This window comes from Artemia sp. Qi Xiang Cuo, chromosome 17 (genome assembly GCF_049724085.1).
Source record: "Artemia sp. Qi Xiang Cuo chromosome 17, ASM4972408v1, whole genome shotgun sequence".
Lineage (NCBI taxonomy): Eukaryota > Metazoa > Arthropoda > Branchiopoda > Anostraca > Artemiidae > Artemia > Artemia sp. Qi Xiang Cuo.
Window position 1 is genome coordinate 57,919,634 of NC_142810.1, and position 24,243 is coordinate 57,943,876.

Consider the following 24,243-nt stretch of genomic DNA (forward strand, 5'->3'; position numbering starts at 1 on the left):
AATATCGTCGTCTATAAATGGTTTTGTGTTGATGTCAATGTTAAGAGCTGCAACTAAGCTGGCAGATGTAGCTTGATTGTAGCGGGTAACAAAACTATTCAAATATTTATTTTGATTCCAAAATTCAATGCCCGTTTAGCGGTGGATTCAGGTATATCTTCATTTGTAATTTCACTTACATCTTTATTCTTTGAAAAAAAGTTTAGCTCAATTAGTAAATAGAGATTTGTCACCATTTTCGACACATCTGTCAACACTATTCTATCCGCAGACCATGAAATAGCGTCTTTTTTGCTTGATGTTTTGTTTTGTTTTCTTATGTTTTGTATTTTTTGTAAATAGTAATAATTATTTCTAGGAGATTAGAGATAAGATATCTTATCTCTATAAGATAGAGATAAGATTTTGGGCTTTGCACTAGGGCCCAATCTTGAAGTTTATTTTGCCAACTGAAATAAAAAAAAAAAAAATTATTGTACAAATTTTTGGATTCGATAGCCACATCCAGTCATTGGATCAACTTTATCAGTTGGAGACGTCAGAAAAACCACTATATATATATTGCTTGATAACCACTATATTGCTTGATAACCCTGGTTTGACAATTATACAGTATTTTCACCTTTTTGTTAAGAAAAGTTCTTTTAGGTAACTGGTTAGAAACTGTTGTTCTTGTAATTATATCGGATTAACGACGCTTCTTGACTACTAAGGTCCTTGCGTCGGCCCTGCAGTGTGCTGCTAAAGCTAGTTTCGATTTATGGGTTCCGTATTACCAAGCTGAGGTCAAAGCCACTGTGCCACCTCAGGACGGTTAGAAACTATTTAGTGGGCGTAACTACGTCACATTGCAACTGAACCTGTGCCCCAAATGAGAGAACGATACACGCCGCGTCAATTTTGTCCCACGCATCTCCGTCATTATTGTGCAGCTGGTCTCGCATGCAGGGTTGCCGCCCTTAGTGATTTATCACTATTTCTAGTGATTTTTCGTGTTGTCAAAAAACAAAAATCGCTAAATCAGCTCATAAAGCACTAGATTATTGAAGAAAATCACTAACTCCACTAAAAAATCGCTAAAGACCTAGTGATTTTTTCAACTGGTGGCAACCCTGGTAGCATGTTGTTAGGGCGAAGACATTAAGGACGAAACTGACTTGCGCGCAAGGACAAATCATTTATTTTCAGTTGTCTTTTTATTCTCAAAGTATTCGTTTCATTTTTGTTGTATGATTTTTTTATATAATTCTTTTTTTCAGAACTTGAAATTAGTAAATGGGTCACCTAGTGCCCCACGGGTCGTAGGTTTCCGGCTCCTGGTTTAGACGCTAGTGGGTTGTTCTTCGGTACTTTAAATACTGAGTTCGTGATAGGATAGAATGTTTCGGTGCTTGACAAGAAGAAATTGCCCGAAACGCGTGAAAACACTGTCATCTGGTTGTCTTATTAGAAGTTATGATTGCTGGAGACAAATCTAGATGTCGTAAATATAGAAGTGATTTTTAAATACGAGCGGCATGAGTACTGTACTAAACACAGTCAAAGGATAAAGTCTTTTATTACTTCCTGACGAAACTGAGGACACTAGCACTAACAAGCTAAACTAGAAGTGGGTTCAAAGCAATTATTCAACTCTACTCCTCCGCCATCTTCCATACTCCCTATGGGGAAGTTGAAGACACTTTTAAGACTTTTGTTTTTAAACTCATTTTCCATGTTCCTGTCTTTTTTTTCTTTGTTTTCTTTTTTTTTGCTCCGGTTTGGGATTTTTTAAAACAAATATCTTATCTGCTGTAAGATTAATGCTGTGATTATTACTAGTAACTTTTTTGAAAATTCTTATCATCCCTCAAAATGACTCGAATATTTTTGAACTTTTTGAACTTTGATATTTTTTGAAAGTTTTGAAGTTTTATCGATCGTTTTCAACATATTTGACGAATAACGTGTCCCAAGTAATTCCCTACAGTATAATTGAAAAGTTGTATGAAATTAACTAATTTGATTATTTGGTTAGCTGACTTAATTAGTCTGATTCAGTGTAAAATATAAATTATCTACAGTGTAATTTTCTAAGGCCTCTGATTCTGAAAGTTCTTGTCAGTCCGAGCAAGTGGATAGGATATTTTACTTCATTCTGTATTTTTTATTAATTTATCACTTTTGATTAATTTTTGTCAAGAAAATGGCCTATAATTATTTCAATGTTTACCAAAATGGAGTGGTACATTATATTGTGCAAGATCCTTCAAATTCCATGCTTTTATTAATTAAAGCTAAAATTCAAATTTGTGTTTTTTTCAGTTTTGTGTTTAGCTTTTATTTGTAACAATATCCATGGCACCTTGCCACTAAAGCTTGATGGCGCGCAAGTCAGAATGCCACAAATGGTATGTGACAAGACATGCCACGAATCAACGATTTATCTAGATCAATTGGTTCTGTTGAATTTCGTTGAACCTTTTAAGGGATCAGCCAGATATGTTTTAATATTTTATTTTAATATTAAAGATTTTATTTTAATATCTGATTGTCGTTTTTTAGTTTTGGACAGGATGATAGCCATTGCAAAAACAAAGATGTACAACTGCAACGTCGAAATTCAGAAGGCTAGCGTTATAAAGAAAAAGAAATTTACCACAATGGATTTAAAGAAAACGTTTGGTGATATTCTTTTGGCAGAGGTAAAATCCCTTTTTCCTTTGTTATTTTAGTTTTAAGTTATTTTAAAAAGAACTAGTATTTATCATTAATGATTATTTATTAATTATTATTATTTTATAATTAATTAATTATTGTAATTAATTTATAATTAATTATTTTACAATTATTATTATTAATTCATTATTATTATAGATCGTTAATTAAGTATTATTATTTAATATTAATTGATATAAAAGGGTTGAGATTAACAGGGGAAAAAGGAGGGCACGGAAGGAGTGGAGCGTGACGTTTTGAATTCAGTTGAGTAGAATATGATTTTGCACAGCTATTTTGGCTCCAGGCTATTTTTGCACAGCTATTTTGGCTCAAATCGTCATAATATGATGATTTGTTGGTAGCAGGTATGGCATTGTTTAAACACTGAGTGACAGTTGCCATCTCTAGATTTCGAAATACTCTCTTTGTATTTTCGTATAAAATATTTAATAAAAATGTCGTCTCCCCTGGATTTGTAAAGTGAATGTTATGTGTTTTCATAAAAAAAAAATTGATACAACCCTTGCACCTTTCCCTACATTTTTGTGAATTACTGGCTCTGGTTCTTCAAATAATGTTATAAATTTGAAGAGTTATTATAATATCATATTATGATTATACCTTTTGGCAGCCCAGTGGAGGATAAGGCCGTGACGTTTAAGAGTTCTCTGGTTCATTCCCTCATATCGATTTTAATTTAAACTACAACCGGTTAAGTACCGTACAAACAGATTTATAAACTCATTTTTTCTCATTTCTCTCTTTTTTTCTTTCTTTTTTGATTTTTTTTTCTCGTTCTCAACAAATGACCTTTTTACTCGTTTTCTATTTCTTTTGTGATTGTAAAAATAGCTTAATTTAGCATTCAGTTTTTAGTGCTATGATAGCTTTTTAAATAAACGAGTTATGAATTAAGTTATAATAATTAATATTTAATATAACAATATCAATACTATTGTGATGTCAACTAGGTTATTATTGTGATGTCAACTACTATATTATGATGTCAACTTGGAATTCGTAATTTTTGTCTGATAGTATTTTGGTGAATTATTAGGCTATTTATTTACCGTTTTATTAGACTCGTCTTGCTTTTTTACTAGTTATTACAAAACAACCTGTGTATACACACAAGCGCCTGGGGTAGGCCCGCCCGTTAGTATTTGGTTATTTATTTAACGCTCTATTAGACTTGATTTGTTTTTTTACTAATTATTTCAAAATAATCTGTGTATACACACAAGCGCCCGGGGCAGGCTCGCAAAGCCTGATGATGAACGGCTGTAATCCTCTTTAAATAAATTACTGTTAATAGTTTTGCATAGTTTCATAATATATGGATTTTATAAGTCTCATATTAGATGCACAGCTGTCGATAAATTGGCTATCTCAGAGTTTTTGCTGGACATTTGTGTATAAAAAAATAATTAGTAAAATCAGAATTATTTCAAAAAGCTCTAAAAGTAAAATTTTGTTAAGGTTTTTTTTTCTTTTTTTTTTGCTGTAAAGGGTTTTAATATGCTAAGTTTTGCAATTATGAGTTTATTAGTACTTACAGTTGCAATTTATAAAGCTATAATATCCATTGTGGAGTTCCACAAGGCTCTGTGCTTTGGCCACTGCTATGTCTAAATTCTGTAAATAACCTTTTATATCCATGGGACATTAATCACATCATTGGCTAATGGCACTGTCTTTACATTAACATCATCTTTTGTAATTATTTTGATTGAAAAGACTAATAAAGCCCTGGATAATTTTGTAAATTTCACAAGTTTTAGCTTTCTATGCGTTAATCTTTTATGACAAAATTTATGACTTTTATTAGAGTTGGTAATCCTTGTTTTAGAAAACAAAATTTGTCTGAGAGTTGCTTAACTAACTAATACTTTCACAAGTTGAAAGAATATGGAGTAGTTTGGTTTTTTAGGTCCAACGCTTTAACATGATTGTTATGAAACCAGAAATTCTTCGAGATATTTCTGAGACTTGGGGTAGCCTAGTCAACTAAGATCTTTGTTTCTGCATTTTCCGGGACCACAAGTGGGGAATTCTCTTCCAGAGGGTATAAGTTAATAGATGGCGTTAGCTAGTTTAAGAACAGGTACCCCCTCGTATAATAAAGTTGTATAATGATTAGGTATTTCCTTGGGGCTATAAAAAATTCAATGATTTAAATAAAATGAAAGCTATGAATTTGAATATTTCAAAGTTTAAATAAAAACTATTATCATTTTGACATTTTGACTGACGAATTCCGACGTTTTGGACTGGATTTGTTTGAGGGTCTCAAAAACTCGTTTCCTAATTTCCTAGGAAACATAAAATTATGAGGTCTAGAATTTATTTATTCAGGTAAGAAAGATGGGGCTACATAGGTAGGGATTGGAGCTCCGAATGAATAAGTAAGCTTCGAAGTCTTGCTTAGGTCACGAAGGTAATAATAATATAACTATTTGCTTATTTTATTACCAAAAAGGGCAAGGTCATAGTGGTCATAGTCATAGTGGTCAAAGTCAAAGGGCAAGGTCATAATGGTCAAAGTCAAAGGGCAGTCATAGTGGTGTATGCCTACAATGCTGACTGAACCGACTGACGTAGATAAGATTTGATTTATTTTTTAATGGTTATCACAACCCCAGATTAGCAAATTAGTGCAAATTTTAATTAGCACTTTATAAATAAATACTTTATAATAAATAATTAGCACTTTAGAGTCCACAAACACAAAACAAGCAAATATAATAGGGTGGTTAGGAAAAAAAAATTTTTAAAACAGTTGAAACTAGTAGAATTAAAAGGGATTAAGCCAAATGAAAACTCGAGGAAAATTTAATCATGTGACTAAAAATACAAAACACAATTAAGAAAATAAGACAACAAAAAGAAAGTTGAAATTTTGCAAAATAAGCATTGTAAGTTAAAACGGTGGGTGAGTCAGGGGAGTCATATCAACTGTAAAGGACGAGAGTTCTTCTATATCTACCAAGGGGGTAAGAAGATGGACTTTTTTGAGGCGGAAAAAGGGAGGCGAGGCCGTTGGGGGAGAAAATTGACTAAAGAACAGAGAGTTAGTCCATGGTCTATGAAGGGTATTGTTGGCGAAACGCAAGGAAAGTTTTGTTCTCCTTTCCTTGGGGGTCACCAGATTGACTCTCCGAAGAAAGGAGATATTAGGGACTTTGCCCTCATTTAAGATAGTTCTTAGATACCTTTTTGGACTGCCTCCATTCTTTCTGGCATTTCATTAGAGATACCAGGATGCCATAGAGGACAGGTTTACTCGAGGAATGGACGTTCAAATTAGAGGAAAATTCTCGAACAATGCGATTTAGGACATTTTATATTATTTTTTTAAAGGCGTTTAAGGAGAGAAAATATGGTATTTTTTTTTGTAATATAATTAATATTGTAATTGGATTTCAAATTGCTTGACATAGAGAGCACTAACTGACATTTTAGGGGGGGGGGGATTGGGAAGGTGAAAGAAGGGGGAGTCTCAAGGAACAAACAAACACAACTTGGAAACAATAGGGAACTTTTTCTCAAGATATTGGAATTCAATTCAGTGAATATTTTGGCCCTATGTCCAAGGACCGTCTTCAGCACAACACCAACAAAAAAAAAAAAATTTTGAAAATTTAAAGAAAATCTTTTGAAATTTTTTGTTTGAAAACCTGTCAACTGCTGATTTTTATCAAGTTGTTAGATTAGAAAGGAATTTGTTTAGCCATGATTCTCGCTTGTAAAAGGAACGGCTTTATAAAAAATTGGAAAGCTTGAGAGATGAATCTTTGATGAGAAACCGTATTTATTCTCCAAGATTCACTCTTGGACCAGGTATTGTTAACCTCTCTTCCAGAACGTTTGAACCCCAGGAATTCGAAACACTGGAAAAAGGTCCAAAATTCTCTTTTCTACCGAAACAAGTTCCCGTGGCAGACATAGTTTCATCTTTAGAGTCCGCTTTGCATAAATGCTACCCATCTGTTTCTAACCCTGATGAAGTTAGGTCTTGTCTCATAAATACCCTTTATAATCCAAAAGAGGTAAGTCTCCCACCACTTTCACACCAGAAAATTTGCACGACATAGAAATATTATCTAATCTCCGCAAAGACCCGTCTATTATAATAACCAAAGCAGACAAAAGCATTTCATTTGTTGTTAGGGGTACGACAGACTATGACAACAAAATGTATTCACATTTAAATGACACAGCTACATATAAAACGAAAATTCATGATCCCATTGATCAGTTTACTAATAATATTATAAATGATTTAAAGCAGCTAAAACAGAATGGCAAAATCACCCCTTGAATTATGCAATAGATTTTTCCCTCGTGGTAGTTTCTGTCCAAAATTCTGCGGTGTACCGAAAATACATAAACAAGGTATTCCCTTAAGGCCTATCGTAGCATGTACTAGAGCCCCCGCTTCCAATATTGGAAAATGGCTTTGTACAGCTTTCAAACCAAAGTTTCCCAAAGTTCCTACATTAGTAATTCAGAAATATTCCAGTTCATAGCTATCATATTATTTAAATCATTGATTTTTTTATAGCCCCAAGGAAATACCTAATCATTATGCAACGTTATTATACGAAGTGGGTACCTATTCCTAAACTGTCTAACGTCTTCTATTAACTTATACCCTCTGGAAGAGAATTCCCCACCTGTGGTCCCGCAATTTGCAGAAACAAAGATGTTCGTTGAGTAGGCTACCCCGAGTCTCGGAAAATATCTCGAAGAATTCATAGTTTCATAGCAATCATATAAAGAGCTGAACTCTATAGCCATAGCCATAAAAAAGTGCTTCAATACAGCTCTATAGGTCTATAATGAAATAAATTATTTTTATGGCTATCGATTCCTACATTCTATTTCATGTTCTTATTTTTAGTTAGTTGATTATTTTGTTTTCTTTTTAATTTATTGGTCTATTTTTTCTTCTCTTTTCAATAATGTATTACAAGTAAACAAATTCGTAAATATCTGAAAAATGAGATTTACATCAATACATGTCAGTACACATTGCATACGAAAGTAAAGAGAGGGAAGTGGGTACTAAAATAATCATAAATGGGGAGTTCATCACCCACCTCACAGTAGCATTATCTTTTTCTTACCCTTGAAGTACAAAGTAGAAACGAAATTTACAATCCACTTATTAGTTAGTACCGGTTGGAGATGTTTGAACAAAGAAGATAGCATTAAACAGAGGGGGTAAACCCCTCTTTTAAAGAAGTGGAAAGATGGGGCTCAAATTCTCTCTTATTTCTTTTTTAGGCCATTATCTCTTGGATAAAAGAACTAATGCCCTTTATTGCAAGACGTGGCCAAAAGCAATTATTGTATCACCCTTTTTTTAGTTTTTTCTTTTTTTTTATTAAAAACAGCTTAAATAGTTTAAGCATAAAATATTTTGTTGGATTTTCCATAACCTTTGCTCCCCACGCTCCCCACGGTTCCGTCTCCTTTCGCTCCCCACGAGTTAACTCGAGTTGAGCAGCAAAACATCTTTATGCACTGAATTAAAGAGATTTATTGCGTGAGAAAATCTTGACATTTGAAACCAATCTAAGCTAAAAGAAAAAAACGGCAGAAAGAAAGTAAATATATGAAACTAAAAGATCTAAAGCTAAAAGATAAAAGAATGAAAGAAAAATATAAAATGATCTAAAGAGAATTTAACCCATAAAAACTTAAAAAAGTATGGAACGTAAAATTAAAAAAGAATGAAAAGAAAAGGAATCAAACCAATGTATGCAATAGCTAAATCAAAGAAAAACCATGTAAATAGAATATACAACAAGTGAACTGCTGCTTTCAACAATACAGGAGCAGTATTTGAAAAATATATTTTTCAAAATTTAGGCGTAATTTTGTCGTTCTTTTTTTTTAATTTTTTTAATTCTTCACGTGTTTGAATCGATATTCAGCGGAATACTTTTGGAAAATTTTTAGGTTCATGAAATAGAATGTAGGAATCTATAGCCATAAAAATAAGATAGAATTTGAGCCCCATCTTTCCACTTCTTTAAAAGAGGGGTTTACCCCCTCTGTTTAATGCTATCTTCTTTGTTCAAACATCTCCAACCGGTACTAACTAATAAGTGGATTGTAAATTTCGTTTCTACTTTGTACTTCAAGGGTAAGAAAAAGATAATGCTACTATGAGGTGGCTGATGAACTCCCCATTTATGATTATTTTAGTACCCACTCCCCTCTCTTTACTCATCATGACCAAAACTTAAATTGTTTGTATATTAGAATTCCCTTGGTCTAGAGACTTGAGGTTTCAAGCTTCGAACTGTATTTATACTGGTATTTATGCCACCGTTTGATCTATTTATAGCTGCTTTGAGATTTTGTGTGTGTTTTTTTGCTCCGTCGAGTGATGAACTGGATGCACAAAACCGAATTAACAGCTTTACCAAATTCTGTGTCTGGATGTAATACAGAATAGAGGCAGGTCTAAAAATGGTAACCCTAAGGTAGTTTAATGCACTTGGCAAAGAATCACCATAGATGGAACTGAAGCTGAAATCACAATAAATCAAGAAGCTGAAATCGACTGTAGCTGTTTCGCCAAAGCGAGTGGGCCGGGAGTTATGTGGGAGGATCTTTCCATGAAGGAAGTTTTCATGGGGGAAGAGACATTGCTCAGATGGGGGTGCCGGATTTCCCAGCATTATTTAAAAAAGGTCAGGAATTATATAAAAAAAACTTAAAACGACAGAAAACCTCCTCAACGTCTCGCTCTTTACGCTAAAGTTTGACTTTCTCACAACTCTATTTTTTTACCGATAAAAAAATTTAGCGTAAAGAGCGAGGCGTTGAGGAGGGGATAGGGGGGGGGGAGGGGATCAAGGGTAAGAAAAAGATAATGCTACTATGGGGTGGCAGATGAACTCCCCATTTATGATTATTTTAGTACCCACTTCCCTCTCTTTACTTTCGTATGCAATGTGTACTGACATGTATTGATGTAAATCTCATTTTTCAGATATTTACGAATTTGTTTACTTGTAATACATTATTGAAAAGAGAAGAAAAAATAGAACAATAAATTAAAAAGAAAACAAAATAATGAACTAACTAAGAATAAGAACATGAAATAGAATTTAGGAATCTGTAAGGGTGAAGAAGTGGGATTGATTTAAAAGGTCTAGTAATCTGATATGTGTTTACTCCAATGATTAACACTCTCGTCTTCATTTAAAGATTTCATACCCATCTTATTATACACAATTGATCTCATAAAACCTGTTATGCCAATCAAACGGTAATTCCCATGGTAACCAAACGGTAATTTCAAACAGGAAAAGGAAAGTTTTTCCGGGGCTAAAAAGGTAGGTTCACATCGGAGAATTGTAAGTTTCTTTTTTTAGTTTGTACTTTCAGGCTTAGAAATGTGTAATGCTCCTATGTGGAGGTTAAAAAATTCTGTAGTTTGGACTTGTCCTAATACCCCCTCCCCCCGAACGCTACTTTAAATAAAATGTTCTGGTGATGTATTAATAACAATTCAATTTTTTCTTCAGGAAAGTGGCGTGCAACCGACTCCCTCGGTAAGCGTAGCTGTTTCGCCAAAGCGAGTGGGCCGTCCCAGAGGTAGAAATGCTACGGTTATGAGAACGCCATCACTTGATTCCACTTTGGTAAGACCCACTCGTACTGCTGCCACTTTGGGTAGATCTGCCTCTGTTGCTAAAATGGTAAGTTACGAGTTTGTCCATTTGATTTGTGGATTTATAACTAGCGCCATGAATTTAGCACTATGGTGCTTAATTGTAATGGGGCTAATATAGGGTTAATGGTGCTAAATTCATAAGACCACTTATTCCGAGCTTCCCAGTTTCAAACTGGGAAGAAGAAAAAACGAGGATATTTTCTGCCAGTGAAAAAAAAGGAAGAATGAATATGCAGATGAGAGAGCCCGACCGTCCGTCCGTCCGTCGAGCCCGACCGTCCTCAGTGCATAAAAGTAAATAATGAGTAAAAAATAATGAGCAATGGTGCTAAATTGTAATGGGGCTAATATAGGGTTAATGGTGCTAAATTCATAAGACCACTTATTCCGAGGTTCCCAGTTTCAAACTGGGAAGAAGAAAAACAGGATATTTCCTGCAAGTGAAAAAAAAAGGAAGAATGAATATGCAGATGAGAGAGCCCGACCGTCCTCAGTGCATAAAAGTAAATAATGAGTAAAAAAATTACAAATAAGGAAAAAGTAAGTCCAAATACAAAATTGCCCTCTCGCCGGTGCTTCATTTAGTGATTTGTTTTCGAGGTTCGTTTTCCACTGGCTGGTCTTATCCTCTTTTTTCTTTTTCACAATTTGCTTCATTTTATTAATGGTACCTGTTTTGTTATTAACTATCTCTATAGTTATTAGAAGTGACTTGGAACAGTATGAAGCCGTTCATCTGGGTGTTTAGGATTATCAGATGGTTAAGGTATACGTTTCCTCTAAGCTAAGTGATTTCGCGACAAATCTTCAGCTGTAATTTGAACTAAAAGGCCAAAGTACTTTTATCATTGCAATAACAAATGTCAGATCTGACAGCCGTTCAAACTTGGTTATGCCCCAACCAACAAGGGGTGGGGGTATTAATTTCCGGGAGGTGTTTCATGGGGGAAGGGGTATTTTTCCGGGGGAAACGCCTATACTCATTTCCGTTTTTACTGCTGTGACAAATTTAATCTCATCCCATGAATACATCCCCACCCCCCAAATATTATTATAATTGTGAACTCCTTTGTCTTGTCTCACGCTAGGCTGAAAGAAACTATAAAAAAAGCAAATAAAAAACCGTTCTATAATGCGCCAATGAATGAACAACATTAGGTAGAGCGTTTTTCATATAATTACCTAATAAAATATTACCTAATAATATATATATATATATATATATATATATATATATATATATATATATATATATATATATATATATATATATATATATATATATATATATATATATATATATATATATATATATATATATATATATATATATATATATATATATATATATATATATATATATATATATATATATATATATATATATATATATATATATATATATATATATATATATATATATATATATATATATATATATATATATATATATATATATATATATATATATATATATATATATATATATATATATATATATATATATATATATATATATATATATATATATATATATATATATATATATATATATATATATATATATATATATATATATATATATATATATATATATATATATATATATATATATATATATATATATATATATATATATATATATATATATATATAAAAAAAAAAATATATATATATATATATATATATATATAAAAAAAAAAAAAAAAAAAAAAAAAAAAAAAAAAAAAAAAAAAAAAAAAAAAAAAAAAAAAAAAAAAAAAAAAAAAAAAAAAAAAAAAAAAAAAAAAAAAAAAAAAAAAAAAAAAAAAAAAAAAAAAAAAAAAAAAAAAAAAAAAAAAAAAAAAAAAAAAAAAAAAAAAAAAAAAAAAAAAAAAAAAAAAAAAAAAAAAAAAAAAAAAAAAAAAAAAAAAAAAAAAAAAAAAAAAAAAAAAAAAAAAAAAAAAAAAAAAAAAAAAAAAAAAAAAAAAAAAAAAAAAAAAAAAAAAAAAAAAAAAAAAAAAAAAAAAAAAAAAAAAAAAAAAAAAAAAAAAAAAAAAAAAAAAATATATATATATATATATAATGGGTTTAACTTATTCATAACAAAATTCATGTTTCATGGTGCTATTTCCTATTTTTATTCATACACACTCTTAATACTATTAAAAAATATATACAGCGCATTGCATTAATAAATGAAATGACTAAAATTCTTTTACATTTCTTTGTACCTGAACGGAAGACAGAAAAAATAGTTAAGTATACAACTAAAAGGGCTTTGATTAAAAGAATCGGATAATCAAACTCTAGAGGGGATAAAAACGAAATTAGTGGGAAGGCTTACCGCCTTGGCTCCTCATGGTTACGCCATTGCTGCTAATCACTGGCATGTGCAAAAAATCTGAAACCAGTCAAGTCTTATTACTTTTAAATTAACTAGTTTTATTTTAAACTTATTTCTGTATTATCAATTACGGGTTGACATTACTGCTAAATGGGCAAAAACGAAGAATTAAAACTAATAAATTAATAGAATAACAAACGTCAGATCTTGCTGCAAAACGAAAACTGTGTTTTAATTTAGGATTGTCGTGCCATTCTGCAAACAATTATTTAATATATTACAACCCTAGGAGAGCAGAGAAAATCGAACCAGAAAGGGGACATACATCTTCAGAAACCCTGATTAAAGTGTTAAAGATATGTATAGTAGATCAGATAGTTCTCTTGAAGTGAAGAGAGAAGAACTGCGAGCAAGAATCAATAGTGCCAAGATTATTCCAGGTCGGCCCGTAGAACCAATTGGAGAGGGTGGGGTATCGTGCCCATATATGATACAGTCTTTTATTTATTAATTTTTAAGATGCCCCATAGCATCCCCAAAATTAGCATTGACTTAGGAAAGGGGGATATTCCCACGTGTAGTTTTTTCCCGATCACTCCGTATGGAAGGATGGTCCTAGAAGCTTGAGAAGGGACATAGTCAATCGAAAATTATTGATTGCCGTTGATCAAAATATTATCAAAATATGATCAAAATATTAGATTGCCGTTTTCTTCGGAATATTTGAAAAATTCAGTAAATTGGCTTCTTGGGATTAGTTGACCATTAGAGTCCGTGAAACACGTCAGGTAAATAATGCAAATTGACAATTGTTAACTGAATTGATCATAAATCATTGATCAATTTATCATTGATCATCATGTTAACTGAAATGATTACATAGTGGGAAAAGGGAGACTTGTTTGAAATTGGGTTTATAATTGGCTAAATACTTTGAGGGTTTGTTCTCTGGACCAAGGGGATCGCACAATGCGTCGGGGAAGAGGAAAGAAGACGGTATTAGTGACCTGGAAGTGGAGCAAATTTTTTTTCTGATCACGTTGAAACTTGAAGTCCTTTGGCGAAGAGGAACCTTCGCCAAAAGCTCAAATTGTTTAGAGATACAGGTCCACCAAAAAAGTGTAAAGGATCTTTTTCTGATTGGCTTGGAAGTTGTATCCTTAAATTCTTGGACTAAGGGGACCCGAATGCTGAAGGAAAAAAACTTATTTCAGAAAAAAAAACTACGGTTAACAATTTGCAAATTTTTAGTCTAAACATTTTGAAACTGAAAACTACAAGAACCTGGACCATAGTGAACCTAATGCAGAATGGCTTTAAAACTGGTTGAAAACTTTTATCGGCTTTAAGTTTATATCATGAAGTCCTTTGGCCAAAAAGACTTCTATACACCGGAGAAAATAAAATATTGGTTACCCCGAGAAATGAGTAGAATGCTGTGATCTCCGGAGGACTTAAAACTTACTTCCGTAAGATCTGTGGCAAAGGAAACCCTTATGAACAAAATACAATTTAGACTAGGGACACAGAGCCTCAAGAACTGAGGCCAGATTTTTTTGTCCCATTGCCTTTGACATTTAAACTAAAATTTCCTGGGTCAGGGTAACTCCAACCAGCAAAAGGAAAAAAACGAATATTGGGCTGTCTGAAAACAGGGCCCTGGAAATGATCATTCAACTTTGTTTGAACTGCTTGAAACTTAAAATCCTAAGTGGCTGCTATTGTTCAAGAAAATGTTTATTTTTGACGCGTGGTCCCCTCAAAATTACAGCCAGAAAAGGCCAACATTTTTCTCCTGTTGGCTTGAAAATTTCAAGGATTGTTGCTTGGACTAACGAAGCTTACATTTTTGTATAGAAGTGAAGCCATGGGCCGTAGAAATGGGTCACAAACCTTGTTGCCCTCGATGAGTACCAACCGTCACGCTGCAAGTTCGTAGGTTGCACTTACTTTTCTCATCTTTAAGTCTATGGATCGGAAGGATCCCAATAACCAATCCAGCCCGATGTAAAATTAACTTGAATGCCTTGGATTGCACAATTTGACTCTATTCTAGCTTAGGATTACCATTCTTAGTAAATCTTGCTAGCGTATCATCATCACGATTACACGACTTGAATAACTTTCTAGCGGCGGAGCGTGTTGGACGACACTTCACTTACAGCTCTTGCCAGGACGGCATAGAGAGCAATGATACCAGACGCCTCCGGGCTGACTTATCGCTTGTCAGGCTTGCGCCATCTTCCACTGGGATGTGGACTTAGGCAAGGAGTTCATTGGCTCTGTCTTTCTACCTAGTGGGGGAGGTGTTCTGGGACATTTCTATCTGTCCAGGGCAGGGTCGAAGTCAAATACAATCCGTGCCGTGGCTTCACGTGGCAGACCGAGGAGGTGGTCATATCCGCGAACAGTGTGCTGGGCAAGATGTGTCGAGAAAGGATTTGTAAATTACGTGACAGGAAGGTCTGGCTGGTAACAAAGTTATTTCACTTAAGACCCTTGATTCTTTGAAGATTTGATTGACATTATGATAATATAATATTTATTCATTATGAAATACACATACAATATTACATTTCACTGTTCCCCGAAAGGCTCTTTGGCCTGTAAAGAAGGGGGAAGACAATCGTGTCACTTACTCAGAGAAAAAAAAAAGAATTATAATAATCACTTACTCACAGAGAGAAGAGCAAAAACGAGCAGAAAAGAAAACATAAATAAAATAAAACTATAGAAAACAAAACTAAATAGATTGAATAGACTAAATTAATTAAGTAGACTCCTGAACGATTAGTTTCCTAAATGAGGTTTCTAGCTTTATTATAATCCTTAGAAAGTGGTTTTAACAGTGAAGAAAAGGTTGACATCCATACTATTGGACTCTAAGAAACGTAAGATTGGATCAAGAAGTGAAAAAGGATTTTCAAAATTGATCAAGGAAAAGTATGTCTAAGTTTCCTTAAAATACCGAGACTCCTGCATATCTTCATTTTAATCAAATCAATGTGACCCTTGATACAGGTTTTCATCAGCAAGAATCGCCAAAAATGAGTGGCACCTTCGAGCTGATTCGGGCAACTTATTCCTCTCAACATGACTCGCAATTAAAGGATTCAAATCTGACTTTCACAAGGAGGGAAAGGAACTTGAATATGATTTTTGGTATCGGGAAGATTATAATTATTCTGATCAGAGGTAAAAGATGGCGGAACACTTAGGGGACTGGGGAGGGAAAATCATGCAGCTGAGAAAAAGTAAAACATGCACACAAAAGAATTGACGATGTATAGGACAAATTTGACAGATTTTCTGGCTGGTCAGTTGCATCTGTCATTGTGGCTAAAATAACTGACTGTGGTGAACTTCTTAGTCATACCTGTACATGTAGAGCACAGTTTATAGAATTATCCAGTAAGTTTATCGCAGATCATTTCTGGTCTTCATTCTCGGTACGAACAAAAAGCTCCTCCCACTTCTTTCTGCATTAGCGGGTTAGTCTGTTTCAGTCAATCAATGAGAAATTGTTAAAAAGTGCATTATTCGTAATAGCGGGTTTCCACTTGTTTCGTGTCCAAGAGAAATCTGACTTGTCTACCCGTGAAAAAATCTAATGCCGCTTATGTTTCTATCTGCAAAAACGTTCTCTGGAGCACTCGCACCTTGGTCCGGGTTTTTATAATGGGTGAGATAAGGTATGATCATATTGCTAATTCTATAAACTGTGATGTAGAGAGGGTTTCCTCATTTAATAGATTGAGGGGAGATTAGACCAAAAAACTCACGGACAACTTACAAATTTGAGCCACAAATTATCTTTTTTATTGTTACTAATCACCCTCCTTGAAAAATCCCCCTTGAAAAGTCCTGTAAGACTTTCTTTCTGGAAAAATCGTCCTGTTATACCCTTCTCCCCAAATTTTGATATGTGTACGACTATGCTCTCCGTTTAATATCCCGGATACTGTGCAGTTACAAAACTCTACATATTCTTTTAGCGGCTGATTCAAAGCTGACCTATGGTATATTCTTGAAAAAGCTGAAATATAACAGCCTTTGGAGAAGAAAGTCAGGAAGTGGATAGAAGTAAAATTTTGGGGGCAAATTGATTTTTGCAAAACTTTTGGTAAATTTTTTGAAGTAAAACATGTATTGTAGTTGTAGGTATTAAAAAGTATTTGTATCGGAAACAGGTTTTAGCATAGAGATAGGAAAACGAATAGAGCCCGGATTTTGCTCAAGCTACTAAGCTACTCAAGAGCTACTTCCATATACTAGGGAAAGGGAAAAAGTAAAAGGACTTAATGAGTATTTAAACAAAAGAAGACGTAATTGTTGGAACTCTTTATTCCCTTATCATAGGTGGCACAATAGCGCTGCCTAAGTAAAGAGCGATGTGGGTACAATGTATCATTCATTTACTATTATTTTTCTTTGCTTTTTTTAGACCAGGGCACTTCATACAGAAGGGGTTGTCGTAGGAACTTCGAAGGGGGCTCATTCGATTGCGAATCGGAATGACTAGTGCCCTGTTCAATAGTCAAAAGTGATCGGAGGGCAACCAACCCCCTTCCCATGCCCATCATTTCTCCAAATACATCCAATCAAAATTTGTGGATAACCATTTTGTTGAACGTAGTTGAGAATTTCGGAAATTATGTCTTTGACGATGACAACCCCCACAGCCCTCAAGGCGATGGTTGTAGTTTATGCCCTGGGGGCAAATGACGTTTTTATAGAAAGGGTGGTCGTTTAAATTTCAGAGGAGGCCCATTGGATTCGAAATCGGAAGTTCTAGTGCCCTTATAGTGGTTCTGGGCGTTTACCCCACGGAAAATACCCCCCCTTCAGAAGATACCCTCCCTTGGAAAATCCCCCCCCCTCCGTGGAAAATAAGACTCTCCAAATTTGAGAATTTTATTTGAGTTTTGTTTTTTTATTTTCCGTAGGGGGAAGGAATTTTGGTACTTGTGTATTATATACCACTCACTTAAGTTTACGCTGCGTAAAACTCGAGAACAAACCGGTTTCTTCATTAGTTTTTTTAGCTTAGTGTGAGACAAGACAAAGAAAAACGACATAATAGATGGGAAATATATAATCTGGGCTATATATTTGCACATAGGGGGGGGGGGTATCTGGACAGTTTAAAGTCAGAAAACAGTTCTTACTTCATAATATGCAGAGTAATTGTACCTAACACATTTTGCATGTAGATCCGCCATACTTTACCCCCCCCCCTAATGTGTAAATATATAGCCCAAATTTGTTTCTAAAGTAACGAAGAAACTAATAAAGAAACCGGTTTGTTATCGAGTTTTGCAAATCGTAAACTTGAGTGAGTGGCGTATAATACGTAAGTACCGGAATTTTTCATGGAGAGACAGTCGGATTTTCCGGTATTATTTAAAAACGATCAGAAATTAAATTGAAAAAAAAGTTTTTTCAACTAAAAGTAAGGAGCAACATGAAAACTTTAAACGATTAGAAATTATTGCGTATATGAAAGGAGTTGCCCCTTCCACATCACCTTGTTCTTTACGCTAAAGTTTTGACTTTCTGTTCTAATTATCTAAGAACGATTCCTGAAACACAATGGCCGTTTAATTAGAATAATAAGCTGTGTTTTAAAATTCTAAAAAAAAACTTTAGTGTAAAGAGCGAGGTCCTGAGGAGGAGGCAACCCCTTTCATATAGCCTAAATTATATATTTCCAATCTATTCTGTCATTTGTCTTTGTCTTATCTCACGCTAAGCTGAATAAAACTAATGAAGAAACCGGTTTGTTCTCGAGTTTTACACAGCGTAAACTTGAGTGAGTGGCGTATAATACATAAGTACCAAAATTCCTCGCCCCTAAGGAAAGAAACTCAAATAAAATTCCCAAATTTGGAAAGTCTGATTTTCCACAGAGGGGTGTCTTCCGGGGGGCGTATTTTCCGCGGGGGAGATGGGTAAACGCCGGCCACCCTTTTTAATAGTCAAAGTGATCGGAGGGCAGCTACACCCCCCCCCCTCACACACCGTATTTTCTCGAAATGCATCTGATAGAAATTTTAAGAGAGCTATTTTGTTCAGCATTGTTAAAAGATCCAATAATTATGTCTTTGGGGATGTCAATCTCCCCACAATCCTCAGTGCAAGCCAAAGGTGTTATGCGCATACTGCTACTATTGCTACTATGCAAGCAAAGATTATTAAGGTGAAGCTTTTAAGGAATATCTAGGCGGATGTTGAACTAAACCAAAACAAACTATGAGCCTGTGGATTTTCGAAAAGGTGACAAAGTAATATCTCAAGAACGGCTTACATTATTAAGCTAGACCTCTAATTGTAAGTTGCGTTGGATTTTTAACTAGGCAGGTGGCACTATGTGTATACTTTTAATACTACCACTACAGTTACTGTAATGATGGCATGGGTATTAAGGTGAAAAGGGAATGTTTAGGGGGAGTTTCATTTAAATGAAAAAACAATATACATGCAGATTTTCAAAGGGGCATGTTAACAATATCATAGGCACTGCCGTTCTATGATAGCTAGAAATATCATTGAAACTTTTAAAGGAGCCATTTTGATTAGAAACTAAAAGTTCTAGTGTCCCTTTTGAGAGTGGAAAGAGATTGGAGGTTAAGCAGCCCTTCTCCTAAGACCCTTCATTTTGCAAACACATCCAGTCAAAATTTTGAGACAGCCGTTTTATTGAGCATAGTAGAACGATCCAGCAAATAAGTCTCTAGGGGTATTGGGTATCGTTTCTCCAATATACAAATAGCAAGCCTAACTATGGATTCTTATAGAAAAAAAAAGCCGAAAAGATAAAATATTATTTTATTTCATAAAAAAGACTATGTTAGTATACAACAAACAGAATGTAATATAAAAAACTTTTTACACAAAACGAGTTTTTCATAAGAAAAGTAAAAAAATGAGCAAAAGTAAATTCAAATAATCTTCTAAGCGTAAAAATCCCACAGATCACCATCAAGAAAATAAATGAAACCCAAAACGAACAGAAATTACAATAAATAACCGATTCAAACTCAAAACGAGCAAAAATTAACATGAGTAGGGCTGACAACCCCCATGCCTTCTCAAGACCAGAACATAATTTGCAATTTAATGAAAACAAATACATTTTAAATAATTTCACTTTTTTTACTTTAATATATAAAAATGTTTTTAAAACTTTAAGGAATAAATATCAGTATATGTATATTAAGCTGACAATCCACATTAATTTTTTTTCAGTTAAGTGCAATGTTCTGGTCTTGAGAAGGCATTGGGGTTCTCAGTCCTACTCATGTTAATCTTTGTTCGTTTTGAGTTTGACTCGGTTATTTATTCTAATTTTTGTTCGTTTTGGGTTTCATTTATTTTCTTGATGGTGATCTGTGGTATTTTTACGCTTGGAAGACTATTTGAATTTATTGGCTTAATGATACTCTATACTTTTCTTGAAAACTTATTTTATGGAAAAAGTTTTTTAAATTAAGTTTACTAATAATTATGTTGTAACACCCGTCTTTCGGTGACATCTTTTTATAGACTGCCTACCAAAAACAATGCTAGTATCTTCGATACTAGACGATACTTCGATACTAGTATTTTTGATAGTGTTCACGATTTTTTTCTTAGCTGTTTATATTGTCATGTTGCTGCTACGTTATCAGGAATAGCCGTAAAATTCTACTTTAGTTACTTTTGGCTATCTTGGATAGAGGTTAGGTTAGGAAAATGAAACTTTCAGGGATGGGTCTACAGGCTAAAGTATGTCCCAGGAAGGTATTTTGAAGTACCTACATCCACACCTTCTCCCTCTAGTAGGTCCTGACCTTTGATGACTTTTAAAAATATGCTTGTATAAAATTGAAATCTAGAGGGTCCTGAAATTTACCTACATGACAGGACCTACTTGATTCTGCAGGAAATCTATTTATATAGTTTACGAGGCAGTGGCGGTTCTGGGCTATCTTGTGCCCGGGCCAATATCTTGATTAGCACCCCCTCCCCTGTCTCCCAGCAGTTTTTAAGCCTATTTTTTTTCATTTGTTAACAAAATTGTCTTCCGTTTATTAATTAATTAATTATTAATTCTAAAATTTTTAATTTGCTATTTCAATTATTTAGTTGTTTTTTCATTCTTAGATGTATTTGTCATTTAATTAATATTTTTTTAATTATTTTCACTCATTAACTGTGCCCTCTATTTTATTAAGACAATTTCAAAAATTACAAATTGATTATAACCGTTAAATTATTTTTTTTTGGAATTTTGCACCCCTAAAATTTCTGCGTTCTGTGCTAGTCCCTCTCTGTTCCTTTCCTAAAACTGCCGTTATGGGAACTCTGTAATGGCAGAGAAACTATTCTAGAAATTCCGATCCCATTATAAATTGTAATTTAAGGAAAGCGTTAGGCTACAAAACAAACTTGGGAAGGATTTTCTGACAACGATTATTCTAACAAATGAAAAATGTTTCATTAGTCTTGGTCTTGTCATTAGTCTTGACAGACTTAACAGTGTTACATCTTAATTTGTAATCTTACAATGAGTTTTTATATCGATTATTGTGCTATTGGCAACGAGAAGCTTATTGTGAGAAGCCAGTTTTTATTGTCTTTTTATTTAATGTTTTAATTTTTCTCTTTTTTAATCTTATTTATGATTAGAAGACAAAAAACTCCTCTTTTCGCTATGTTTTGAAATTAAATTGTAATCTGAAAATGTATATAATGTCAATTTTAATGCTACAGACAATGGAAGTAAAAAAAAAAATTGATTTTGCCACGGTAATTAAAAATAGCAGACAACTTGACAAAAGATGATAAAAAGATGTGGTCTTAATATTTCCTCGAGGTTAATTCTAATATCTTTGGCTCTTTATTCAACGATCCAAGTAGTATAAATAACAGTTAAATAGAGAAAATCATTTTATTTGATAGTGCAACGCAAAAAAAAATCTGGATATTTCGGTCACACACACTCAGTAGCCGTCCTCAGTAGAAAAACACAAACAGATCATCGACATTTATGCAAAACAAAAATTAATTACATATTATTTAACGCTCTTATTTTCTCCAAAGCATTCACAGATTCGAATCTCTTTGATTTTCTACTTTCTTGTCCATTAGCTTGATTTTTATGTGAAAGTTCATTATGATAGGCAGCGCAATCGCGCTGCCTAAGTAAAGAACGATGTTGGCACATTGTATTATTTTTTTTTCTTTAGGCCAGGGCACATCGTATCGAAGGAGTGTCTTAGAAACTTCGAAAAGGACTCATTCGATTGGAAATACAAAGGGCTAGTGCCCTTTTTAATAGTAAAAAGTGATAGGAACGTCAATAACACCCGTTCAACCATTTCCCGCCCACCATTTTCCCAAAAACATCCAATTACAATTTTGAGATAACCATTTTCTTCAGCGTAGTTGAAAGCTTTGGGAATTAGATCTGTGAGGATGACAACCCCCTACAGCCCTCAGGGCAAGGGTTGTAAGTTATGCCCCGGGGGCATATAAGGTTTTTATTGAAATCTATCAAAACCCCTAAGCCTTCCCAAGGCCAGAATATAATTTGTATTTTACTGAAAAGATACAAATGAATGTGCATTGTCAGTTTAATATACATATACTGATATTTAGTAATCAAAATGCTAATATTATTTGATTTACTAAAGTTCTAAAAGTAAAAACATTTATATTTGTTCAGTAAAGTGCAAATTATGTTCTGGCCTTGGGAAGGCTTAGGGGTTTTGAGCCCAACTTATGTTAATTTCTGCTCGTTTTGAGTTTGACTCGGTTATTTATAGCAATTTTTGTTTGTCTTGGGTTTCATTATCGATGCTGTTTTGTGGTAGTTTCACGCTTGGTAGATTATTTGATTTTATTTTTGCTCATTTTTTGTTTAATGGAGTTCTTTACTTTTCTTTGAAAAACTTTATTTTGTGGAAAAAGTTTTTTTAAATTAATCAGTTAAAGAAAGGTCAATGGTTTTAAGAGAAACTAAGTTTATTCTATTTGAATGTAGTAAATTATAATGAATTGAATTTAAGCCAAATTCACCTGCATATCTGTTCCCGGGAAATTAGAAATGTTCCGAAAGAGCTGACGTGAAACTTTCAGGTTTAAATTTATTCTTTAGGTTGACGAAATAGATTCTTGATGTTGTAGTAAACCAATATTTGAATTATGGTTAGTACGCCCTGCATAGGAGCTTCCGCAAGTACATGGGATCTGTTTGACTCCACTTTGAAGCTCCATTGAAGCTCGACCGTTTTCAGAACTCCGAAAATTCAGAAAAATGCTTGTAGTATTAGTATTTTTTAAAGCAGGATTTAACCCAAGACTTTGTAAATTTATTTTTAGTTTTTCACTCAGCCATGGAAAATGCGGTAAAATACAAAAAAAAATTATTCTCTACAGTTATCTCTAAGACTTCCTTAGAAATGTCCTGAAACTTTCTTTTTTTTTCTTCTTGAAATAGTGTTGTCAATAAATCAACTTGGATAACTGTTATTTACTAGTACTTCTCTCACAGAAGATAACTAAAAATTTCTGAGAGCAGATACTAAAAATACGGTCTGTTAAAGCAATGATGAATCCAACTTTTTTCGGCTAGCATGATTTGAGAAAAAAACTGAATATTTATTTTTGTTAATCAGTTTTTTAGATTTTAAAGTCCAAACTATTTCATTCTTTAAAAGAAGAAAAACAGAAAGAGGAGTTTACCATTTTCCTGTTTACCATTTTACCATTATAACAGGAGTTTACCATTATAACATAATAAACTATCCAAAGTTTCGAAGTATATTAGACTAAAAAGGCACTTTGAAAAAATAATATAATAAAATACAATTCTGTTTCTAGGACACTCTGAAGCCCATAATCCCTAAGTTTGGTACCACTGGCCCAGTTGTTAGAAGAATGCCACGAAAGGGAGAGATGATCATATCAATCACTGGCTCTCCCGTAATGTATGTCGAAGAAATTATAGGAGCTACAATTAAAGTTAATAAGGGGAAACGTGTTCGAGACCAACTTCAACAAGAAGAAGAATATCAGCGCATGGTTAATGAAGTCTTAAGAGAAAATGAAGCTACTGGGAAAAAAATGATTGGGGAAAAGCCTGGAAGGGGGAGGAGAAGGAAATAACATTGTAATAAAGAATTGATTTTTTTTTCTTTGTGCTGTTTCGAACTTACCATGTATTTTGCATTATTTCTAATTGGAAATCTTTATATGTGATTGAAGAATTAAATTACATTTCTTCAGTAAAAAAGGTGCTGGATTAGATAAGATATTTCAAAACAATTACTATTACAAGCCCCGAAGGGCTGAATTTTGATTCTGGAGTCAAAATATCATAAAAAGAAAACCATAAAAACTGGAAAACTGGCATAGGATGTCAAAACGACAACGAAATAAAAAAACAGATCAGTATGAATAATCATTCTTTGGTCACTTAAAAAAAGGTTAATATTGGTCCAATAACACTAAAACAAAAACTAATACATATAAAAAT

General features: G+C 33.4%; 1 protein-coding gene across 4 annotated transcripts in view; it reads left to right on the forward strand.

Annotated features, from left to right (window-relative positions):
* The window catches only part of LOC148942403 (uncharacterized), a 79,972-nt gene extending 55,980 nt beyond the window's left edge, over positions 1–23,992 (forward strand). For all 4 annotated transcript variants that reach the window (XM_089103364.1, XM_089103367.1, XM_089103365.1 and 1 more), the window contains exons 5-7: positions 2,545–2,684; positions 10,248–10,421; positions 23,589–23,992. In XM_089103364.1, coding sequence (XP_088959490.1) covers positions 2,545–2,684; positions 10,248–10,421; positions 23,589–23,873 — 599 coding nt within the window. In that variant the 3' untranslated portion in view covers positions 23,874–23,992. The remainder of the gene's footprint in view (positions 1–2,544; positions 2,685–10,247; positions 10,422–23,588) is intronic.
* The last annotated feature ends 251 nt before the right edge of the window (positions 23,993–24,243 follow it).